Raw genomic sequence first — 12,871 nt, forward strand, 5'->3', positions numbered from 1 at the left:
TATGCATCTTTTCTTGAAAATCATGCTTCAATTTTGTGGGTTTTTGTTTTATTACAGATGCTCAGATTTTGCTAAAAGTGATACTTCATGCAGAAATCAGCCTATTGCCGAGGTCTGCTACTGCTTTACGCAGGCATTTACCATGTTTCATGGCTTGTCCGTTTTGCATAGTGTCAGGCAACACCAACGTGAGGTTTTTGTTAACATGCTATACCTGGCTTAAGACATATTAAATTAGAGCTAGTTGTAATGTTGAACTATTTGTTTCTGTTGGAAGACGTCATCGAGTACAACAGGCTTGACAGAAGTCACATTTTTAGATTTATAAACTTTTTTATGAAACCACAATTTCAAGTTACAAAACACACACACACACATGTTTTTTAACTGAGCACTGTTTTCTACAAAAGACATACTTTTATAATAAGACTTCAGACAGACATAATAAAAAGGAAACAATAAAGCTCCTTATTTTCTACCAAATCAAAAATGAACAATCTCCAAGGCATAACACATGACCGTAAAAATGTACACCCAACTCCTCATCCCATCCTTTCTCATGTACTGCTTCCATTTATTTTGAGGAAGATTTGCCAACTTTCTCTGAAATATTCATTTACAGTACCACCTTTGAGTACAACAAAAGTTCCAAAAGATTTAATTGTAAAACACAAAGGATGTAGTATGAGAATAAATATGTCAACCCCTAGAAACAAAATTAGGCAGTTATAGCTGGTGAACTGTTGAAATATGTCAAAAGATTTGTTTGTTGTTAAAGGATTTGTTACCACCACCTACAGTAGCAATCACATTTAGTTATGTCTTGCGGAAAAACATTAGATTTATACAATATTTGAAATAATTTTTTAGCAAATATTACAGCAATGATAAAGGTAATGCAAAAAAAATCACTCTGGTTTTGTTGCAATAAGATTGGAAAAGTTTGGTCAAATAATGTTGAAATAAGATGACAAATAATACAATATTTTTATCATGTAAAAATATTTTTTGTGACACTGTTGCTGCTTGCTTCATGACAACATTTAATTAAATCACAATGACCTAAACCAAGGCCTCGCAGGTCAGAACATTTTACCATTTCACAGTAATCACATACCAAAAATAAATACTCTTTACTAGATTTTTACTGCTATTTTATCAGCAGGCAGTCATATAATTAATTGCATGGCAGAAAAACAAGTTTTTAATGTTGTTCATTTGTCTTTTTTATCTTCATCTTTGGGTGGATTCTTTGGTTTGGGCAGTCGTTCCTTAACCATTTCCCAGCACTGCTTGCCATACTTTTCCACATCACCCAGTTCATAGTTTTGTGCTACATAAGCACCACAAACAGCACCACTTCCAAATGTTACAAGAAATTTAAGCATGTTTTTGCTTCACAACTGCAGTTGTGCATGGACATCAGCAAGGTGTACTATAAAACAAGAAACAGTACATGCATTTGCAAGAACAGAGTTTTTTGCTTTTATACGTTATTCTGTCTGTGGAAGGGGCCTTACAATCGACACAGCCGCGGTCATGAGTCACACAGAAATTGTTTTTTTTTTGCCCACATTGGCTTTCCTATCGATGAATCTTGGAATGATTTTTACAGCTCAACACTTCTGGTTACTCTTAAACGACCACTGGCACTAGCTTGAGCTGACGCAATGCTTGTGTAACCAGCATACAGATGTTTTTTTCAAAAATTGACAAAAGATTAACGCAGGGCAGTAGGGCACCACAAAACTCTACATCTGCAGCGTAGTGTGGAGAAAAATAAAACAGAAAATGTTAAAACATTTATGTGCATGAGCGGTTTGTGTTTCTAATACAATAAACTAAGATTTATTAGCTTCACCATGGATTACTTACCTTCACGCAAAGAACAAAACAGTTTGTGTCAAAATTTACATCGGTCACCTTCAGTGTTGCCAGGTCAAATTGTGGAAAGGCGCAACTTTACCCGTCAAAAGTAGCCCAAAAGGAGCCCAATTTTACAAATACCTGAAATACAATTAATTTTTACTGCTTTCACCTGTTTTTATTCAGGTTTCTCCGTTTCAGATTTAATTTTTGTGCATTTAAAACGTGAAATTTAGCTGTTTCAAGTAACAATGTATTGAACACACTCTGTTTACCCACTTTCATGCTTTTTTAAAGTTTTGTAATCTCTACTTAAAAAAACATGTTTCGCATTAATAACAAAGTAAAATGACCTTTGAAACAATGGTCGTTGCCAAGAGACAATTCTTATTACGTGGTAACAACGGAGGCGTTTATAAAATTTCTTTGTTTGAAAAATGACCGTTGCATTGCGTGGGCTGAAAGCATTCTTTTGCTCAGCTGGATGTTAAATTTCCGACGCTCGGCAGTTTCATTAGTTCTTTTCTTGTCGAAATTCAACTTACAGCGTTTTCCACGTCCAGTGTTGCCAGGTTGCGCTTTTGTCGCCGAATTGGGCTACTTTCGACGTCAAGTTGCGGGCTTTTTTCATGAGTTGCGGGTTGCGCCTTTTTGGGCGGGTTTGTAAATGACATTTTCTACCGTATGACGAGTAATGATTGCATTATTAATGTGACGTGGAAAAAGCTGTAAGTTGAATTTCGACAAGAAAAGAACTAATGAAACTGCCGAGCGTCGGAAATTGATAAATGCTAGTTAGCAAACAAAGTGGTACGCTAAAATGTTGCAGACCAGGGGTCTTAAACACGCTGGCCACATGCTGCCCTGCATTAGTTTTTGTGTGGCCGACAAAGCATTTAAAATTGAAAGTTGTGTTATACTAGGGGCCAAGTAATGGTGCCCAACGTGCGACAGATACAATAGTTTCGTGTGATCACCAAAGCGTGTGCAAAGTTTGGCAATAGTGCTTTTTTGAAGCGACACAAATATTACGCCTAAAATGGTATTTTTTGCATTCGGAAGATGCAAGTTATCAAAATATTTTGTAAACTACTTAACCGACAACTAAATCAACCAGCGACCCACTTTTTGTTTGCGATTTAGAGTTGAGAAACACTACTCACGTCTGAAATCGCCATTTTTGGAAAGAATTAGATGTGGTCTTGACTCATTTTTTTGGTTGTTGCGTCACTATGTGCAATTATTTTCAAAGTCAGCAATAAGAGAACTTAAAACTTTAATGTAAACAGTGGTTCACAATTAACCCTGCTTTCGTCAAAACTGCGATGATTATACGCTATCCACAAAACATGGCTTGTTTTGCCATGCTTATGTTTATATTTTGAACTGGTAGCCCTCGAGCCATTTGGTTATCTTAAGGTAGCTCTCGGGTTTCAAAAGGTTGGTGACCCCTGGTGTAGGCTATATAATATTTTGTAAAAAGCACATTTTTGACAACATGTATTTCATTACAGACAACATATAGGCATGTTGTCAATTTACTCCTAAACTAAAAATAAATGTGTTACAGTACTTAGGCAACTTTAATTAGTGAAACATTATAATCTTTATTTATTCAGCATTCGTTCGCTGGTGTAGCGCCGTGAACTTGCCATTAAAACAAAAACCTCGCGACAATTGTACTTTAGAACAAACCAAATTATTTGAACAATCAGTCTGTATTTACCTACACCTAAATAAAGAGGGAAGTATTTGCGAGAAAATAACCACGTGGTGCCTGTGACCACAGCCGCAGGCATTTGTTGATAACAGACGAAAATCGCCTTCCATCGATGCGACATGTTTGTTGTTTACAAACACCAGCAGTCAGGCTTGTGCTGCTCCCGCCGAAGCAGTTTGTAGTTTCTCGCATGAATACGTCATAAATCGTGATGACAAAACGAGAGAATGTGACGTCACAAGAGAAAAAGTTTCCTGTGTTCGGCGATACTGCGTGTAGCGCGGTTTACGAATGTTGTCCTCACCAGAGTCACACAGTAGCAGTGAATGTGAGATCTTGTATTATCTTCTACGTGTGCAAATTTTCAATTAAGGCCAACAAGATTGTTAATACTTTTTAGTTCAAAAAGACCGCTTCGGCCTTACAATCGCGGTTTTGGATGGATAAGCTATTGTGGGGCAATAATTGGAATATTTGTCAAAATGTTTCATGAGTGGAACATTTGTCAAAATGTTTCATGACGTAACTAAACGAAGGTGAAAACAAAAATGTAGCTTTTGCTGTGAACGTTTGGGGCAAGACTGCTTAATGTTTGTAGAGACAAAACGACAAAATAAAGTGACAGATGCAAGCAGGCAAAAGTTTATACTGGATGTACAAGTTTTCCTTTTAGTTGATTTAACCACTGTGAGCAAGGCTGTGATTAAGTTACATTGTCATAGAGTCAAGTTTTGACCCGCGGGCAGTGTGCTACTGAAAGGAATATTGCTTCAATTGCTTCGTACATATGATCTGAAATCAAGGCCTAACAATATACAGCCGTACTAACCGCTGTATGTATAAGGCCTTCCAAGTAATAAATAATACAAAATATTTTGCCTAAAAGTTTCCCCTGCATAGGCTCCAGGTCTTTGGTATAAATGTGTTTCATGTTATTGCTCTATATTGCACAAAAAGTTATTCTTAATAGGCCGTTTGGTTTATGTTAAATATATGAATTACTTACTTAACAAACCACGCTTCTCGTTAACTGCAGTTTTTTAACTTCAGGCCAAAAATCGCTTACAAATTTGTCCATTTCTGGCCCAACACCCTTGTTGTAAAATCGTACATTTGTTTCGCAGATTGTTGTAGTAATAGTGGCCAAGTAGAAAATGATTTTCTACCAAATAAGTACGTTGATTATTGTAGTGCTTCTTAATTGCTTACATGAAGTTGTAAGCAGATCGCCGACACCCACCGAATCTTTTGGCCACAGCGTGATTCTTGATACGGCGGGAAAAATTGTTCTTCATTGGAATTTTAATGCCTCACACATTACATTTGAGGTAAACTGTCTTTAAACACATATCAATTAACGAACAATTACTATTTAAAATTGTGGATTTTTCAGAATAAATAGGCCTACTAAAAAAATTCAAAATTTTAGGTGCACGGAAATACACGTGGTTGGGTGGGTATCGGATTTTCGGAAAATGGAAACATGATTGGAGCCGATATTATCGTTGGATGGGTCAAAAACGGAATCGGGCATTTAAAAGTAGGTTTTTGCCCTGTGGCCGATAAACCCTATTTTTGCCTGACAACGTTTATGATTATAATTTTATGAACAAAAAATTATGACTAATTTTTTAGAGTTTATAAACTTATCAAATCATAAGTATTATATAACTTAACATAGTAGGCCTACGTTTAAGGGAAAAGTCATCGCAAAAAATACGATCGTAGGCTTTCTTGGTGCGATGATAAACGGATAGGTGACTCATGCGATCGATTTAGTAAGATAATTATATAATACTCACCACGTATATGTCTAAACTCAAGTTTAAATATGGGGGAAATTTTAGATAATGCCTTACCAACGTATTATTAGTGTTGAATTAATTTGCGTGATAAGATTTTACACATTATTCCCACAAAAACAAAAGGAATCAATCATTAATTTTTTAAGAAATTTAAATTTTGATTTCTGTTTTGGTGGTTTATTTTTAAGAGTCGCAAAAATTTTCCTTTGGTGCATACATTTTATACCTTGCGGATTTAGACCCGATGTATGTTTTAAGGATCACCACGGAACTGTCAGAAACGAATTTCCACCGCTCGACGCCAAACAGAACGTCCAACTTCTTGCCAGCTCGGAGGCTGAAGGATGGACAGTACTGAAATTTCAAAGACTTCTCGACACGTGTGACAAAGACGACCGCATTTTGACAGTGAGTTGTCCATAGAACGTCATTGGCTGTCTAAGAAACTTTACTCATTGCACTGTTTCCATTAATATCCCAGTCGCTTTGTGTGTCACATGCGAAGTGCGCCCTAAACTATGTGTCGTCAACGTTCGGATTAAACGTCTAAAGGGATTTTAAAGTGTAAAACATACGTTACCCAGACTTTAGACTGAACCTTAATTAAACAAATTCTTGTTAATAATTTTCTCGAAACTTTATCTGGAAATGGCCTTGGGCACAAAATACACAAATACGTATATGCCGTTTTGTTATAACGAAGTCCAGCAACGTCTGAAGTAAGAACGTGCAACAAGAATGTCAAACTCTGCAAATAATATACGTTGTTCATCACGAGTTACAGGACTTTGATGCAATTGTATCACTGATGCCCTTTACAACTGTTATAATGGGCACATGCACGAATTCCCTTACGCACGTAACAAATGCGCATAAACTATGCAAATTGTTGATTTTTATTCACATACTGTTTACGTTGTACAGGCGGACACAACAAGAGTTATTTTTGCTTACGGCAATTCGGATCCACAAGAAAATGACATCACAAGGTCAAATTATCACGGATCATCACGAGGTTAGAAAAAGCTTTCATTATATCACGTTAATCACGATTTCAAAGATAATTGTGAAATGTGTGACTATATATGCTATGTTTTGGTTAAAAGTCTAGGTCGTTAACATAGCTGTAAAAACTCGAAAGCATCTCTGGTAATGATTGCAAAATCGAACAACGTATAGCGCCCAATTTAGATTTTTTGTAACGTTTATTGTGGTGAATTTAAGTTTTTTTTTCTCATTGTTTTGCATGCGCCTGCGTCAAACCAAACCATCATTTAGCCATGTCCAAAGAAGGGACATTCCGGCGTTTGTACCGATTGTGTGCGTATAAGCACAACAAATGCTTTGCACACAAGAGCAGTATACAGCACGATTGTGCTTTTCCGGGACCGCTGAATATTTCATGCTGTTCACTGCATGCGGGGCTCGTGACGTTTAAAACCAGGAAAAAGCTTTTCGTCATATCACGCTTGGGCTCGCACATGAAAGATCCACGTTACTCTAACTTCGCCCTTATTGGGAGTTAGAACTTTCTGTGCGAAGCTTTTCCCATCTAAGGTCATGTAAATGGGCACGTCGCAGTTTAGGACGTTTAATTTCATTTCCAGAGATAGCCTTGGGCACGACCAAATGTAAATTTGAGTTATTTTAACTTTTAAGTCTACAATATGTACAAGTCCGGATTTATGTAAATTGCAAAACAATTACTTTTCAAATCATAGACTTAAATCACAACGATAAAATAACAATTATGGTTTAAGTTTTATGACCAATTTGCATACTTTGGATTTGCCGACAGTTTTTATAGTAACATAAACTTTCCCCACAATGAGTAATCCCACTGTTGCTAGAGCTGCTATATCATAATGAAATTTGACTCTTTATAATCCGAGGAATGAAGGACAGGGATATAAGCTTTTCCTTTTTTCTATAATTATCCGGTTTGTGATAGAAAATTTGCTGCAACCAGCTATGGCGTGTGGGGCGTGCCAGTGACGTAGGCAGTGAGGGTTTGGGCATGGAACTGGTTTATCACATGCAATACATCGACAACTATTTACCAAACAAGGCACATTATTACGAAAATTGTTTTCCCAATCGTAATAAGTTTCCCAAATAAGAACAAGCTTTTGTCATCTACAAAAACCCATATAGGGGTTTTACATATAAGTTGTTTTAAAAATTTTTGATGTATGTTTAACCAAAAACCACTTCATAAAAACAACTTTACTCTAACTTAGGGTCGAAGAGCGTGGTATTTATGGACACACCAAGCAATGCCGCGAAACAAAGACCTCAAAACGAACAACACCAAACATTTGATTTGCTCAACGACAACGTTACGCTTTCGTCAACTGAAAGTTACAACTGTCGCTTGTTAAAAATTCCAGACAGCGATTCAAAATTTCACGTTGTCAAGGTATAAGTTTTGTTGTATGAATGGGTTCCATAACTTTCAAGTTTTTCAGAAAATAGTTGCGTTTTGATTTAAAGCTTTGCACGTTTTTCTGTATCAGTTTCCCTCAAGGACTTTTAATTGCACAACCGTGACGGGTATTTATAGTTCCTAACTGCTACCGTACACAATTTTTTTTTTGTAAATGTTAATTAGGTCGAAAACAAATGTTAATGAGCTGTGGTATGGGAATGCAAAAACGTTTTAAGCAGCATTAATGTGTCTCCAACATGAACGTTTAACAATTAAACTTATAACAAAGGTTTGTTTTTTATTGTACTTTATTGTCACTTTTATTACAGCCTACTAACTGATTTTTTAATTGTTTGCTTGGCAGGTGGAGCCTGTGATACAACCTGGCAACGAACACAATATAAGACGCTTTGTACTTTATCTTTGTTCCGAATTCTTGGACGTAAGGAAATTATGTTTTTTTTATGTAGAGTCTTCATTTTTTATTACACGACTTTCCCTTGTTAAGACATGACCTTAGTAATCTTTAGAAAACGTTTAAGTTGCGTTGGGTTGTCAGAGAATTTACTTCTATTTAACACTTTCTATAAAACTTATTTCTATTAAACACTTTACTTGGCGATTACAAAGCCCGTATCACATTGGAACTGTACACTATATATAGATCTGTTTATAAGCTAAATTGACGAAAATAAGGGCCCAAATATACATAAAAAGCGAAATGCTTTATTGTTCAAACGTTTCGGCAAATGCTCATATACCATCATCAGTGATGTGAAGGGCCACATCAGTTACACCAGTTTATATCCACTTCAGTCACGTAAAAGATTGTTTAAAAAGGTGCAAAACAAGTGTGACATTGTTTGCGCAATTAGTGCTTATTTTTCTGTTTAAACGCCGTTTTTGTGTCATCTTAGGCACCAACAGCAGTTAACATGAGTGCACAATGTGCTGATCCCAACACTCCAGACTTTTTCTACTGCACGACAATTATTTTTGCCTGGGCTGTTGGCGGAGGGGTAAGAGATTTTGAAAAGTAGATTTTTATATGCAAACTATAACAAATATTAATTTGAGGGGTAAGAGAACATTTTTTTTATGAAAACTAAAATAAGTTACATATTGATCTATTTCCACCAGCCTATTGTGTTTCCCATGAATACTGGATTTCCGCTAGGTGGGGCTGGCATTTCCAAATACGCCCTTCTTGAGACTCACTACGTCAATCCAGGCGCAGCACAAGGTAAGTCAATGTGCATAAAATATGTCTGTTTGTTAGTGTATTAAAAGAATGATCACCGATTGTGCACAGGTATTGTCGATTCGTCGGGATTGAGGTTCACATACACACGACAATTACGTCAATACGATTCGGGATTGTTGGATGTAGGAATGGGAATTGCCCCTGCTGAGCAAATTATACCACCGGGAGCGGTTTCGTATAAATCATATGGAGAATGCTCCGCAAGTTGCCTCAAACAGGTTTATATATCACTGTGGTATTTAAATTACATGCTGTCACGAAATATATATACGCGAAGCTTTATACCGGAGTTTTTATGTTCTCGTTAGTCTTCTCGGTAAAGAAGGCACGTTATTCATAACTTACTCACTTTTCGCAATTTTAAAAATGTTGCTTACTTGTATTTATTACCATTGCTTCATGGTCAGTTTACGCCCGGATGAAAACCTTTTCGTGCTGTACATTGAAATACGAGAGCACGTATTTTTGTGTTGCATAGCATTGTTCCATACTGATATACTTTCTTGATTAACAATCCCTAACAGAACGCATTGATGCCAGTTGGCATTTCAAAAGCGTGGACTTTGTCTACTTGTTTTTAAATATGCAAAAAATGTTATTCCTTAAAGTCAAAAAACAGACTAAACATAGCGGTTTTGCAAATAATCCTTTAATCTCCATTTGTATATTTACAGAGTCTGAAGGAGGACAATAAAACCTCAATCAACATTTTTTCTGTTTTGCTTCGCGGTGGCAAACTGGCAAAACGTTTGTCTCTCAATCACATAAGGTACAATTTGTTTAAGAAAAATCACAATACAACACAGTATAGGCAAAAGCGCCAACCCCAGGTAGGTTCCAGTCGTGGATTCGAATCTTGCAACAGGCTAGATTTCTTAGAGGCAGGATTCGTTTGGTATAACGACTCTAACATTATTATTGTATTATCACATGTACATGCGTGTGTCGTGATCGCTGTTCTGCATGTACGCTTCGGGGCTGAACCCAACAACGAATTCTCTTTTAATAAGGCACAAAACATGACAAAACAGTTGCATTTATTTTAAACTTGTGAATCAACCACAACGAGTAACATGACGAATGACTGATTTATGTTGTCATAGAAACGGATCTGAGTTGGAACCGGTTGCTATGGACAACGGGTACGATTTCAATTATCAGGAGACACGTTTTCTGCATCAAGAAAAAGTTGTCAAATCTGGAGATTCGTTACAGATGGTGTGCGATTATAACTCGATGACAAGAACGAATATTACCCAGGTAAGGTCAATGTTTGTTGCATTAGGTTATTATTTTATAGTTGTAAAATACCAAACTTCAAATTTAAACCCAAAAAAATAGAATCAAATTTATAAACTTATATTCATACAAATATGAAATGCCGTTTCGATGTATGTTTTTTTAATTGAGAACTAACTTTTTTTGAAATTTTTTCCTAGTGTTTAATTTATTTATTAAACGCATTATCTACAATATCTACAAAAAAAACCGGCGTTGTAAGTTGAAAACGTGGATTTGTTTCAATTTTTATAGGGTGGAGAAAATGCGAACCAAGAAGTTTGTTTTTCCTATGTTTACTACTATCCTCAAATACGACTGGCGAAATGCACGACCATACCGGAATTTTCAACACTCATGCGCTCATTGAACGTTACTTCAGTGAGGTAGGGTTTTGTTGTCAACTTCCTCATGGTTTGGGACAAAGTTTTGATGTGTTGTTTACTGTCCAACAAACTATTACTTTATATTTACATTTGGTTCAAACTTCGTTTTAAACTATTAGCTTTCTTTTTCAAGTTTCAATTTTTTTATGTTTATTGGACAATCAAAAACCGTAATGTGGAGCATTTCTGTAATTGTCCAAGCACGGAGCTTGAAAAATCGTTTAGGCCACTGCTAATAGTCACGAAACGTCCCGAACGTATTTCTAAAACTGGTTCAAAGATATTTTTTACATCCAATTGCATAATTTTTCTACAAGTCCTACAACTCACTTCTAAAGGGAAATTCCAACTTTTTCGTCAAGGCTTCGTTGGTTATAAACGTAGTCTTTGAGGTGCGACTAGCTTACGTTTTTATTATGCCATTTTTCAACTTTAAGGTTTTTGCAGTCGATTCCTAATACTCTGTCTCAAGTGCAAACGTGGTTTGAAAATTAGTAGTAGCCTTATTTTGTGCCCAAAAGAAAAAATTTATTCAATGCAATGCAACTTACAGGGCCAACGTTCCAAACCCCACCACCTTGTATGACTTTGTCGACTCGGAAGCAACTCAATCTATCGGCGAGACTTTGGACCAGGTGTGTAAAATGGTCGTCTTTTTCGAGCACAAAGCTTAAAAGTGCGGTTTAATACGTAACTAGTCCGTTGTGACCATAACCCCACCTAGTTTTTTTAATGTACGATTTTTGTACTTACTATGTGTTAGTGCCGAAAAATCATCCTTTAAACGATTTTTAGGCATTTGTCTTAACAATTGCTAGCAAAACTATTTTTGATTTGTAGAAAAACTGGACAGATGTTCTTCGCCAGCAGTTAGAAGAAATCTCTAAAAACGCTCTTCGATCGCAGGCGTGTGAAGGCAATGATTACTTTCCCGAAAACGTAGGTTATCACTTGGCTTACAACGTCTAAGAAAGACAAAAAATGCACTTAAAAAGTATTTAATATTAATTTAAAATCAAAAATTTGTAAAGTACTACTTCTAAAACGCCAAGTTTGCCAATACTGGCCTGTTGCTGCGAAACTTTAAAACGTTTTGCTGTACTGTTTGCTTCTGAATCAGCAAACGAATAGAATCAGTCTATACTATTTCAGCAAATATGTGTAAAGCATGTAAAGTATCGTAGAACATATGGATCTGGTCTATTTTACGGTAAAAATGGATAGTTATGGGATTCAATCATTCTATATAGGTTTTTAACAACCAATTATAGAGACTTTTTTTCAAAAAAAGCTTAAGCAATAAGTAAAGAACCAATTAGACCGATTATACTAATAAGAAGCGCTTGCTATTGCAACAATTAGCGGTTCAGTAAATATATGCAGATGTTACCTGAGTAGGGCAATACATAGTAAAGAATCTGCAACAATTCCAATCTCTTACCATTGTTTTTAAATTCTTTCTTAGATTGACGGTGAAGTTTCTCCGCCAGTGATAACAAAATCATACAAAGCGCCACAGAAGAACTGCACCCAAGTCCCCCAACCAGCTGTACCTGCCGGTTTACCACCAAGTGCAACAGCAGCAAAAACTACAACAGCAGCAGCCCCAGAAACACCCAGAACAACAACCGTTTCACCCTCAACAACTTCTGGCGGCGTTAGAACCAGTATCAGAAGGACAACACTGTGGACTACATTGTTAGCTGCATTGTCACTTTGTTTTATTTGAATAGTTTCATGGGGTAATCAGAATTTTACGAAAGTGTTCTAAATTCATGTAGTGCTGTTATCGCCTTGTTCTCGCTTTGAACTCAGGTTGTCGGGAGTACTGCATTTGCAACGTTATGCAATTCATAGTTTTTATATGAGACGTTGTTTTGCTTATTAAATCTCCAGCTTATCAGGTTTGGTGTTCCTTATACACCCCTTTAAATATTTCACCCAACGCTTTTGGTGACTTCGTATGCACTGGCCCGGTAAGCCATATGTGCCGTTTTTGTCTCATTAATAAAACATTTGGGCTAGTATGGACCCTAGTCGAAAACAGTTCACATATTGGCTGCCAAGGAACCAACAACCAAGTCAACGCTTCTGCACAATACTGCCTCAGTCAAACGCTCGTCT

The 12,871-nt window shown here is 36.5% G+C and overlaps 1 protein-coding gene across 1 annotated transcript; it reads left to right on the plus strand.

Moving 5' to 3' along the window:
• The first annotated feature begins 4,682 nt into the window (after positions 1 to 4,682).
• On the plus strand, positions 4,683 to 12,774 carry LOC145203788 (DBH-like monooxygenase protein 1 homolog). The gene is made up of 15 exons (XM_080076101.1): positions 4,683 to 4,914; positions 5,016 to 5,126; positions 5,650 to 5,799; positions 6,316 to 6,406; positions 7,632 to 7,810; positions 8,184 to 8,261; positions 8,737 to 8,838; positions 8,960 to 9,062; positions 9,132 to 9,301; positions 9,758 to 9,852; positions 10,187 to 10,343; positions 10,617 to 10,747; positions 11,301 to 11,382; positions 11,588 to 11,686; positions 12,213 to 12,774. Exons 1-15 carry the CDS (start codon positions 4,741 to 4,743, stop codon positions 12,474 to 12,476), a joined length of 1,986 nt encoding a protein of 661 aa, XP_079932227.1. The 5' UTR covers positions 4,683 to 4,740; the 3' UTR covers positions 12,477 to 12,774.
• The last annotated feature ends 97 nt before the right edge of the window (positions 12,775 to 12,871 follow it).

Source organism: Phallusia mammillata, chromosome 1 (assembly GCF_965637545.1).
Source record: "Phallusia mammillata chromosome 1, kaPhaMamm4.hap1.1, whole genome shotgun sequence".
Lineage (NCBI taxonomy): Eukaryota > Metazoa > Chordata > Ascidiacea > Phlebobranchia > Ascidiidae > Phallusia > Phallusia mammillata.

What these genes read in the sequence shown, in the direction of transcription:
- LOC145203788 (XM_080076101.1), top strand. Translation starts at nt 4,741, where the DNA reads ATGATTTTCTACCAAATAAGTACGTTGATTATTGTAGTGCTTCTTAAT. An exon ending in TCGGCGAGACTTTGGACCAG is followed by an intron (nt 11,383 to 11,587) that starts GTGTGTAAAATG and finishes TTTGATTTGTAG; the next exon opens with AAAAACTGGACAGATGTTCT. An exon ending in ATGATTACTTTCCCGAAAAC is followed by an intron (nt 11,687 to 12,212) that starts GTAGGTTATCAC and finishes ATTCTTTCTTAG; the next exon opens with ATTGACGGTGAAGTTTCTCC.